This window comes from Chiloscyllium plagiosum, chromosome 13 (genome assembly GCF_004010195.1).
Source record: "Chiloscyllium plagiosum isolate BGI_BamShark_2017 chromosome 13, ASM401019v2, whole genome shotgun sequence".
Taxonomy (NCBI): domain Eukaryota; kingdom Metazoa; phylum Chordata; class Chondrichthyes; order Orectolobiformes; family Hemiscylliidae; genus Chiloscyllium; species Chiloscyllium plagiosum.
Window position 1 is genome coordinate 25,316,498 of NC_057722.1, and position 12,029 is coordinate 25,328,526.

The window sequence follows — 12,029 nt, forward strand, 5'->3', positions numbered from 1 at the left end:
GGACGGGGGGTGAGCCGTGACAGGGAGGGAGGGGGTGGGTAGTGTTAGGGAGGGAGGAGGTGGGCAGTGTTAGGGAGGGAGGAGGGCCATGTCAGAGAGGGAGGGGTTGGGCTGCATTGAGAGAGAGTCAGCAGTGACAGTGTGGCCATTGTGCAGGATTTACCACCTGATGTATTTAGACCTGCGTTTCCAAACAGGCGTCACAACTGTTAGAAATCAATGTAAAAACCACTGTGCATAAATGGCAAACAGCGTCAGTTAGGGTCCCACAAAGATGTCCCGGAGGTATCCAATTTTGTTCCTGGTGTATATCAGCTCCCCAAAGTTTCCGATGCCACTGTGACCATAATAGCAGTGAAGGTCTCAGGTGCTATTGGGATCGGAACATCTTGGCAAGGAGGTGATCATTTATTTCCTGGATGTTACTGGAACCTGGCTGCTGTGCTTGTCTGCATAGCAACACTGACTACACTTGAACTATAATTCACCAGTTGTGAAGTATTTTGGAGCATTCCAAGGATACAAAATATTATGTTTGTTTTAGATCAAAGCTTTCTTAAAATACTGCTGTTATGAGCAGGTGAGGAGAAGTGAACCAGATCCCCTTTTCCCAATCTTCTCAGTCGGTCACAACAAAAGTTTAAGCTATTTTTAGCACAAGGACATAACCACTCTGCAACTAAAATGTAGCTAACTCAGTTTACTGGAGCACTAAGGAGCCAGTCACAAGGTTTTCTGAAGTTAATTGAGAGCAAGTTGATCACCTGCCAAGTCTGAGAAAAATAATAAAGTAATGATATCAAGCATATGGTGTTCGTAAAGTACTTGGAGACACACACGCATATTACTAAAAGGGGATAGCATCCAGAAGATAAATAACATAAAAGATATAGTTTAATCATTTGGGTTTTGTTGAGGCATATGGTTTAGACCCAACAGCACGACTGATTAGTTGGGTTTTTAGACACCCAACAGTAGTAAATATTGCAGTGACCATTTAAATTCTTGGCTTTCTGATACTGATATTTCTTTCCAATCAGTGTTGTAATTGGATATTTTGTTTTCTCAAGAGATGGAATAAGAGCTTTCTCCAGCATGTGTTAGTTCGACAGTCTAAGATCAGTCTCTGCTCTACAAAGAAGCCCCTTGAAACAGCAGCAGCTTGTAAATTCCGTGTCTGCAGTTTGGTAATTAGAGGTGAGGTTCCATCTCCAACATGTGAAGACCCTCATAATGGTGTAAATCAATATAGAAGATGTGGTATGTTCAGCCGAACTTTTCCTGCTGCTGTGCTGATCTAAGGTCTGTGCATGGCAGCAACTGGAGAATCCCATAGTCAATGTATCGGCATGCCAAATGATTGTACAATTATACAAAGCAGAGGGAACGTTAGAGGTGAAGGCCTTTTCACAGATTAAATGACTAGTTTATTTGTCTTCATGTAAAATGTTAAAACAAGCTAGTATGAGCTGAATAAGAATCCATGTTACTTTTATGAAACTTGGCCAACCTGTGTAGGTCAGGTGATGCTTGTGGCTATTTTTAATCAATGCTTTTCAATCCTTTTTAAAACCATTGCAGTCCAAGAAAGTCCCAGGTATTAAATCAGATAATGGGATTCAAAGATCAATAGTCCATAATTTACTTCATAATAACAATGCAGATGTAATGTAATATTACAACCATTTACTTTAATCAATAACAAAGACTGCTGTCTCTCACCTGATTAGCTACAGTGTATGCTTTTGGAACGGTCATCTTGATATTGTTGTAACCATAGGCTATTGCTGCATCTTCTACAATGTCACATGGATGGATGATATCTGCCCTTGTGGGGGGAATTTCAATTTCTATTTCTTCTCCATTTCCTATTACCTTGGACTTTAAGTACATCCGACTCAGCAGTTTAGCAATAGATTCAGGTGTTTCACTGTAAGTAAAATAAAATTGCAATTAGAATTAGAATTTAGAATTTTAAATACAATTTAATCAGGTAAATATATTAGTTTCAATAACTTACGTGACTCCTACATGCTTGTTAATAAAATCTGCACTTAGAATTTCTTTTCTATACCTCATCTCCTGCAAAAGAAGAAAAAAGTTTGTCATGTCAACAAAGCCATTTTCAATAATATTTTAAACTCCTCCAAATTTATCCCTCCTTTCTGGAAAATCCTAACTTATTTTAGAATGTGGGTTCTATGGATTCCATCTGGCTGGTCACAACTGTGTAGGAAATTGTGGTATTGACCCCTTCACGCAATCAATTCAAAGGAACAAAGGCATTGGATCCTCAAAATCTGTCTACAAGGTAAAAGCCAGGAGTGTGATGGAATACTCCTCACTTGTCTAAATAAACACATCTCCGACAAGACAAAGGAAGTGACACAAAAGAGTTAATCACTCTCTAAAACTGGTATACTTTACCACAAGATTCAATCCAGCAACTAATCAAGGTTAATTAGACAGCAGTTTCTAAACCCACAACCTCTATCACCTAGAAGAACAAAGGCTGAAGACATGTAGGAACAGCACCACCTGCAAGTTCCCCACCAAGTTGCACACTATCCTGACTTGGAACTATGCTGTTATTGCTTCACTATCATTGGGTTACAATCCTGGAACTCCCTCCCAAATAACAGTGTAGAGGTATTAATAACGTTACTGAGGAAAATTGGGAAAGGTAATAAGTGCTGGCCAATTATATTCCTGTCCCATGAATAAAGCATAAATTTATATCATATTCCACAAGTAAAATCACATTTCTGCAGTGTTAACATTGACATCCCTGCAACAGTGTAACTAGAAGCAGTAACATTTTTGATAAGTGAAAGTCATCAAGTAGCTTTGTACACCAACATGCTTGGATAGTATAATCTAAAATCCTAGTTGAACAATTGATATAGATTTTATATTTAAAAGGAAACACTGCAAAGCTGCAGATTCACTCAAAGTACATTTCAATTGTTTTACATAAATTGAAAGGGTATACAATACTGTTTATTTGACATACAAGTTTTAAATTTTGTAATTATAATCTTTGAAATGTGAAACCTACTGAGATCAACTTTAATACAAGCTCTAATTCAGAAAATAATTTGTAACAACTTGGTATTACTAGATTTGTAGCATAATCACATAACATTACAAATTGAAACATAAACCAAACAAACTTCAATTTTGTGCAATTAAATTTGTGTAATGTTGTTAGTCCAGCTTTTCAAACTGTTACCATTGCTACCACTACTTACAGATCTGTATCAATCCTTCCTTTAAAAAGGTACTCAAAATGCTTGCTAAATGCACAACTCAAATTTAGAACAGCAAAAATATCCAATTGCATTGTTGCATACTTTTCCCAATTCAAACATTGGTGACACAACTCTTCTGTTTATTGACTGTTACACTTTATTAAAATTCTATTGACAATATAACATTTCACATAACAAATGGTAACTTTTATTTCTCTTATTCTGCACAATTTGAGCTGATTTGTTTCTTCACTTATTAGAAAACACAGAATACATATATTGTCACATTAATCAATGAAAGTCTAATTTTCCAATGGATCTTGGTATTTAAAAAACCAAATGAATAAGTGCAGCAATCATCTAAATATTTAAAAGTCCAATATTGTGCAGAAAATTATCAAGTTGAAAAGCATGAAGACAACACAAATCTGCATATCTGAACTCAGAGGATTATCCATTTTTATTTCTCTGGCACTAGTGTTTGTTAACTATTGTTATAAATTGATTTCCCTACATTGTGTAAACTGTAATTGTCTTGAAGGTTACATTCAGCACTGATAATGTTGGGCAATTATGATCAAGGGCACCAACTATATTTTTTACACAATGGAAATGGCTGATTATACTCACTGGGTAAATGCATGTTTCTTCATTTGGATATATTACCTGAGCTGCTTCAACTCTGTAAAACAGATTTTGATTTTTAATTCAAGATTCATTTCCAGTCAACTGTACTTGATAATGACAAATATATTACATTAGAAGTATTTTTCTTCAGTTAAAATCCAAGACCTATCCTACACCAACAGTTGCTTGGGAAGGAATTACAAATAGCAGATAGTCATTATATAAGCATAAAAATGCACACAATTTGCCTAAAACACAACCTCTAATTTTGTTACTATGTTATCTCATTTCTGTATGTACAATGTATTTACTTTATCATGCATGAACAAACATTCTTAATTCAGATGCTAACGAACATAGTACATTCAATTCTGGCCTCTTGAGCATCTCAAGTTGCTCCAACATTGGTGGGTGTGACTTCAGATATCTCACCTTAGGCTCTTCCAAAACATCCTCATCTCACATCTCTTATAAATCTCTCTCTCTCAGACCACATTTTTGTTCACCAGCTTCAGTATCTCTACATATGGCAAATCTTGTTTTATAGGCACCTGTGAAGTACCTTGGTACATGCTGCCACGTTTAATACATAAAATATATTTAAGTTCAATTTGTTGTTGCTGGAGGTAAATCTTTAGAGGTACTTACGTAAATGATTTCTCACAGTACTCACTAAACATTGTGACAATCATATCCAGCACTATTTTTGCCTGTGATAAGAAAGAGTCAGTCATTTAATTTCAGTCAGGTTTGATTATATTTGTTACGTTTACTTTTATGTTTGGCAAAATATATAAAACTCCCAACAAACACTGGTATACTTACTTTTGTGCGATCAGTTGCCGTACATTCAATAAAAACATTTTGTGTGTTGAGTGTTATTTTACTATGATCGCCTAGCAAATCAAAGACAAAAAAAGGATGATCTTTGTAACTAGAATGATGAAAGTACAGTAAAAGACATTTATTTCAACTATTTAATAGTTGTGTTTCTGGTAGGGTTACTTTTCCCTCTTGCTTTCCCTTGTAAATCATTCGCCTGTAAGTTGAAAATTGTGGGCCAATCCCAGCTTTCAATAAATTTACGACAGTCAAGGACATAGAAGAACTTCATTGGATAATACCAGGAACCAGGTCTTAACCATTAGAAAAGACTGAGAAATCGAGGCCCTTGTCATCAAGTAAAGCAAGTTTGGAGGTCACCTGATACAGGGGTTCAAAATACTTCTCGGTTTTAATAAAGTAAACAGAGGGCTCTTGTGACATAGTGGTAGTGTCCGTACCTCAGGGCTAGAGGGCCCGGGTTCAAGTCCCACCTGCTCCAGAAATGTGCAATAACATTTCTACCAGGTTGATTTTATATAAAAAAAAGGAAACACTAGTTCTAAGTTGGTAACCACAAGAAAAAGATTAAAGCTTTTGCTAAAAGAACAAAATACATTTAGGAACATCCTTTGAGCAGTAATAGGAGAATAGGGACTATAAAAATGGGACATAATGAGGTCTTGTGGGTACAATTCAGGAATATAAAAGATCAGTCACATCGCTAAGAATATATTATAGGCCCCAAAACAAACAATCAATCGATCTGCAGGTAATAGAGGAGAAGCAGATATACAGACAATTCACAAAGGTGTGTAAAAATAATAGGGTAATTATATTAGAGATTTCAACTTCCCCAATGTTAATCGGCTAGTCATAATGTGAAGAGTTTAGAGGGGTAGGATTTCTTGAAATATATTCAGGAGAGCTTTTTATAATCAACATGTATAAGGTCCAACTAGTTTTGGATTGGGGGAAGGCAGGTTTTATTGAAATAAGACAGAATAGACTGGGAACAGCTTCATGGATAAATCTGCACCAGAACAAGGGGTGGGCAGTCAAAAAGGAAAAGAGGAAAATACAACATATTCCCTTTAGGGTGAAATATAGAAGCAACAAGCCAAGAAACCCTGAATGTCTCAGAATATTCAGGACTGGATAAGAAGGAAATAACAGACTTTTAGCAGGTACAAAGGGGACAAATTAACAGAGGCCTCAATGGAGTTTAGGAAGTGCAGGAGAGAACCGGAGAAAGCAATCAGGAGAGCAAAGACAGGACATGAGAAAACACAGGTGGGTAAAATTAAGGAGTATGGCGAGATATTATCTAAGTATACTGTGGGGAAAAGAATAACTAGGAAAAAGTAGGACCCATTAGGGACTAAGGGCGTAATCTATGCATGGAAGTGGAGGACAGCTGCAGGGTGTTAAATGGGTATTTCATATCTGTCTTCAATCAGGAGAAGGAGGATGTACTTAGATTTTGGGGAAGAGGGACTGTGGGGTTCTTACGCAGATTGTCACAGGGATTGAGGGAGTATTGGAGGTTTTGGCAAGTTCAAAAATGGATAAATCCCAGGACCAAATGGACAAATAGCCAGCTGTGGGAGGCAAGGGAAGAAATCACAGAGATCTGAACTAATTTTTTTAACTCCCCTCTGGCTACAGGGGTGGTGCCAGAGGACTGGAGGACAGCTAATGTAGTTCCACTTTTCACAAGACTGATAGAGAAAAGCCAGGAAGTTAAAGACCAGTGAGTCTCACATCAGTAATAGGGAACCTTGGAGAAAATTCTGAGGAGGGAATGCATTTGGATGGGGAAGGTTTGATCAGGGATAGTCATCGTGGTTTTCTCAGAGGGAGATCATGCCTAATAGATTTGAATGAGTTTTTTGAGGTGGTGTGTGAATGAAGGTAATGTAATTGATGCTATTTATATAGATTTCAGCAAAGGCTTTAACAAGATCTCATATGTGAGACTGATAAACAAGATAAAAATACATGGGAACCTGGGTAACTTGAAAAATTAGATCTTAAAATTGGCTGAATGGAGGCCTGTGTCCAGTGGCATACCACAGGGATTATTGTTTGTGAGATGAGAATGTGAGGGGGCATGATAAGTAAGCTTGCAGATGACACGAAGATTGGTTAATAGTGAGTAAAAAGACGTTAGGCTACAGGAAGATAGAGGCAGGTTGATCAGGCAGGCATATTGAGGTATATAAGTTTATGAGAGGCATGGACAGGGTGGATGGAAAGCAGCTGTTCCGTTTTGTTGAAAGGTTAATAATGAGGGGCCATAGTTTCAAGGTGAAATGCAGGTAATGTAGAGGGGTTTTAAGGAATAGCTGGTTCACCCAGCGTGTGCCGGTGGTCTAAAATGCACTGCCTTGGAGGGTAGAAGAGGTGGGAAACCTCACAACCTTTAAAAGGTGTGTAGAGGAGCACTTGAAATGTCATAACATTTAAGGCCACCAGCCAAGTGTTAGCAAGTGGGATTTGTGTAGATAGGTCAGCATAGACTCAATGGGGAGAAGGGCCTCTTCTGCGCAATATGATTGAATGAATCTGCAAAAGCAAAACTAGGACAACACATGCCCCACTAGAATGTGGTTGACCCATAGTTTGAAAGGTCTTTAGAAAGGGATATGTAACTGAAAAACATGAAATTTAAAAGGATGAAATACCTACTGACCGGATAGAGTAGGTAACCTTTTCGAACAAATGACGTAGGCTCAAGAGAAAGCAACACTATGGTCAGACCTAAATACATTTAAACTTGAAAAGCAAACTTAATTTCCTCACTTCTTTGTTATGTATCTCTCAAGGTTGCAAGGAAAAGATTCAACAATGTCGCATCATATCGGAGACATCACTTCCTTTTGGCCTTCTATTTAGTAAGCGGCTGTACATCCATAAAGATAACATCACAAAACTCATCAGTGGCAAAAATCCCTCAAGTAAAACACTAATTATTTCTTGTTGGTAAAACAACAATTGGCTACGCTGACATTTATTCCTTGAGATTAGAAGGTCGAGGGAATGAGACGTTAAAAATGAAAAAGGGATTCAATAAGTACAAAAAAACACTATTCCTCTGGTGGGGGAATTCAATTTAAAATTAGTCTGGAATCTTGAGGTCCTTTTCCATAGAAAGATTAGTTTGAAACAATAAATGCCTTGCCCTCTCTGCCCACCACCATCACTGGTGCCACATCTGCATGAAAGGTTGTGGGTACTAAGGCAACTAAAATTTTCAAAACTGTGGTCAAGTAGGTTTTGGTCAGGGAAGTGTATCAATACAGGTAAAACGAAATGGAGATATAGATTAGTTACGATTTAATTGAATGATGGCGAAACAGATTTTAAAAGCTAAGTGGTCTAATTCTATTTATGATCAGAACAGTTTCAGACTTCATGTCTCCATAAACATTTGTCGTGATCACATCTAATGTTATTATTGGATAAGTCAAATCCTGGGCTGAAACTGGATTGATAGATCACATTTGATTTTGTCTTGGTTTCAGCAGTGGTCTCTCACTGATTCATTAGCATGCAATGCTGCAGATTTTGCTTTAACAATAAAACAGAAGGTTATTCACAAAAGAAGTAAAGACAAAGTTGAATTAGCTAAATTATCTACTTATCTCACAAATTCAAAAATAGATTTTACACAGTAAAAATATAATCTCATTAATCCCCACTCATTTACAAATTGTAAAGAAAAACAGCTTTTGTATGGGAGGGATGAGGTTGCAGGGAAAAAAAAATGGAAACAGCTACAGTGAACGTCAAGAATCTATTTCCTTTACATAGAAAAATTGGACCAGAGTGCTCAGACACAAATGGCATACTGTACTCACCATTTATAATAGGTGGCATAGAAAGGACGATGCCATTGCTATCATAGATAACAGGATAAACTGGTTTATCTTCAATGATGTGCAAATAATGGCGAAGGTGACTGTCCGTCTGAAAATCAAATCAAATAAATCGTAGCATTTTCTAGACCAAAATCATTTGGTAAATTGTTGAATAGGTAGATATCATTAGGGTCTTGGTTCTTTTATTGTTGAAAAAAGAAATTGATACCACAAACAATGATATAAATACACATGCAGGATTTTATCAAATATTTTGAATTAAAAGTTTGATTCAATATACATTTTGCTGTGGAAGTAAAATCTAATCATACAAATACATTATATTGTATCATATATTATTGAATTAAAGATCAAACAAATGATAGGTTAATTGAATGGTTTTGTAAAAGCAGATATTGTAGCAGTTGAATATCTGTCAAACTTTGATTGGACAACTTGAGTAATGAGGAAAGATTGGAAAGGCTGCTGTTGTTGGAGTAGTGTAAGTTGAAAGGGGATCTGATAGAGTTTTATAAAATTATAATGGATAGATGTGGTGGTTAGGAACCGATTTTCTCCATTAGTACACGGGTCAATAACTAGAGGGAATAGAGTTAAGAGGCAGAGGAGTGAGAGTAGAATTGAGGAGAAAGATTTTCACCCAGAGAATGATGGGAATCTTGAACTCACTACCTCAAAGAGTGAATAAGTCAGAAACTCTCGTAACATTTAAGCAGCATTTAAATATTCACTTGCAATATTATTGCCTCGAGGGCTATGGGCCAAGAGCTGGAAAATTGGATTGATGTAGTCAGATGTCTGATGACCGACATGGACATTATGAGCAAATAGCCTCCTTTTGTGTTGTAAATGTCTATGAATTCACACAGATCATCAATTATTCAATTCATACCAATTAATCATGATACATTTGACTGAGGTTATCTCTCAGTAGGGAAGGATTCCTTAAACAGTTCACTTTTCATTTAAGACATGATATTTTGGATTCCAATGTATTGTGCCAACAAGGTGAGAATCCATGTAGTCAAGGACACCATTGTTCCAGGAAAGCTTGAGCACTCACCGCTGGGAAGAATTTGCATCTATACAATGTCTTTGCATGCACCAGGACTTTGCAAGGCAATTTACAACTGGCTGGTTAGCTCAGTTGGCTGGATGGCTGGTTTGCAATACAGCGTGACACCAACAGCACGGATTCAATTCCCAAGACTGGTTGAGATCATTTTGAAGGTCTCACCTTCTCAACCTCGCCTTTTGCTGAGACGTGGTGATTCTCAGGTTAAACCACCACCAGTCATCTCTCTCTAATGAGAAAGCCACCTTATAGTCTTCTGGGACTATGTGCAACTGCTAGGTTACCTCTGAAGTGCAGTTATTGTAAATACACATGCAAACTTGAAGCCAACTCTAAGGATACCTCACAAATTGCAAGTGAAATCAATTACCTTTTCATTTGTTTCATTATCAGTTCTGCTGTTCAAGGGTGGAATATTGACCAGTAAATCAACACAGTTTTATCTGCTTTTTCGATTTGTACTAGATTTTTACATCCTGCTGAAAAAGGTAAACGAAGAGCAAATTTTCCTCGTTTCACCTGGATTATCCAAAGCACATGAGCAGGGAGTATTTCGGTCAGTTAATCAAATGCCAGATAACATAGTTTAGCCAAGCATCGGGACCTTGAGATCTTGTTCGAATAATTCAAAATTCAGATAATCGAATGCCAGATAATCAAGGTTCCTCTGTGTCAGGGTCAGGTGGAGCCGCTAACTTGCTCTGGGTGAGGTATCAGCTGCTCAGCAATTGCTTGCAATAATTGGCCAATTATTAGCCAGAGCACAGACTCTTGGAACTGGAAAGCTGAAGGAGTAGCAGCTTATGGTTAAGGTAAGAAAGAGGTTTCTGCATTTGGAGGTGGCCTCTCTCCAATTTCTAAAACATTTACATTAAAAATATGTCTTTGCTAGCTGCGTCACCACTGTGGAAGAAGAAACCCTCGCAGGAATGCCTGCAGTTGAAATCAAGGGGGGCTTCAAAGCCTGTCTGGAGCACTCACCCCCGATCAGTCTGCATCAAGGTAGATGGTGCAAATGCCAAGCCCTCAGGGGATCTGCAGGGTGACTAGAAAACACCAGGCAGCCTCTGACCAAAGGCCTTAAGCACCACTGAATACATTATGTTACCCATTGAGTTTGGAGTTAACCCCATCATTCCCTGTAAAATAATGGGTGAATTTTCAGTTGCCCCGTGTCATTTGCATCACACCCTAAACCTCATGCTGCAGATCGCAAATAAATTCACAAATGAGAGACAGAAGACATATTCAAGGACCTGCACTTGATCAGAAAAGACTAAACAGTACAAGCTTGGAAAAAAATTCACCTAACTCATCAGTGCTGTGCTAAACACAGAGGGGAATAATAAAGATGTTTCTTTGTCTTGTGAATATTTCAGGATTTAGAAGATTAAAAAATGCTAATGCCAAGGAAATGCAACATTTCTCACTTAGTTGACCAGGTTCCATTCCAAGCACACATAAATGATGTAGAATGTAAGAGGACATAGTTTGAAGCTCCAACAATGTATCTTTAGCAACCTCAAAGGGCAGGCCATTCCTTCACCTGCAAGCACATTCTTTTTCTGCATCACACATCAGCCATCTGGTAGCTTGTAGTGAGAATGCAACCATACAGTCTCAATTTAAGCCAAATTTCAGGTAATTATGTGATGGACATTCGTACCATATTCCGTGAAAATCGGATTGTAATTATCCAAATACAATTCATAAGGACCCTTCCAGTTAGCACACATAGGAGGTGTTTTCTTAAATACCATTAGTATAAGCTGGATTTGAATTCAGGTAGAGGGGACATAAGCCAGTTTCTAACTTGATACATCACAAATTGCACCAGAATTAAGCATTTAAAAACATAGAAACCTGTGTGCTCAACAATTATTGTGGCACAAGGGATTTTTTGTTCTCGCAAAGTATTTCACACAGGTAGGAGAAAGTGAGGTCAGCAGATGCTGGAGATCAAAGTTGAAACTTTATTGCTGGAACAGCACAGCAGGTCAGGCAGCATCCAGGGAACAGGAGATTCGACGTTTCGGGCACAGGCCCTTCTTCAGGAATGAGCAGAGAGTGTTCAGCAGGAGAAGATAAAAGGTAGGGAGGAGGGACTTGGAGGAGGGGCGTTGGAAATGTGATAGGTGGAAAGAGGTCAAGGTGAGGGTGATAGGTCGGAGTAGGATCCTACTCCGACCTATCACCCTCACCTTGACCTCTTTCCACCTATCACATTTCCAACGCCCCTCCTCCAAGTCCCTCCTCCCTACCTTTTATCTTCTCCTGCTGAACACTCTCTGCTCATTCCTGAAGAAGGGCATGTGCCCGAAACGCCGAATCTTCTGTTCCCTAGATGCTGCCTGACCTGCTGTGCTGTTC

General features: G+C 38.1%; 1 protein-coding gene across 1 annotated transcript in view; it reads right to left on the reverse strand.

Annotated features, from left to right (window-relative positions):
- The window catches only part of farsb (phenylalanyl-tRNA synthetase subunit beta), a 64,209-nt gene that overhangs the window by 34,186 nt on the left and 17,994 nt on the right, over positions 1–12,029 (reverse strand). The window contains exons 7-12 of the mRNA XM_043702054.1: positions 8,564–8,672; positions 4,704–4,774; positions 4,527–4,588; positions 3,882–3,933; positions 2,021–2,082; positions 1,723–1,930 (exon numbers count right to left, since the gene is read on the reverse strand). Of these exons, the coding sequence (XP_043557989.1) occupies positions 1,723–1,930; positions 2,021–2,082; positions 3,882–3,933; positions 4,527–4,588; positions 4,704–4,774; positions 8,564–8,672 (564 nt within the window). The remainder of the gene's footprint in view (positions 1–1,722; positions 1,931–2,020; positions 2,083–3,881; positions 3,934–4,526; positions 4,589–4,703; positions 4,775–8,563; positions 8,673–12,029) is intronic.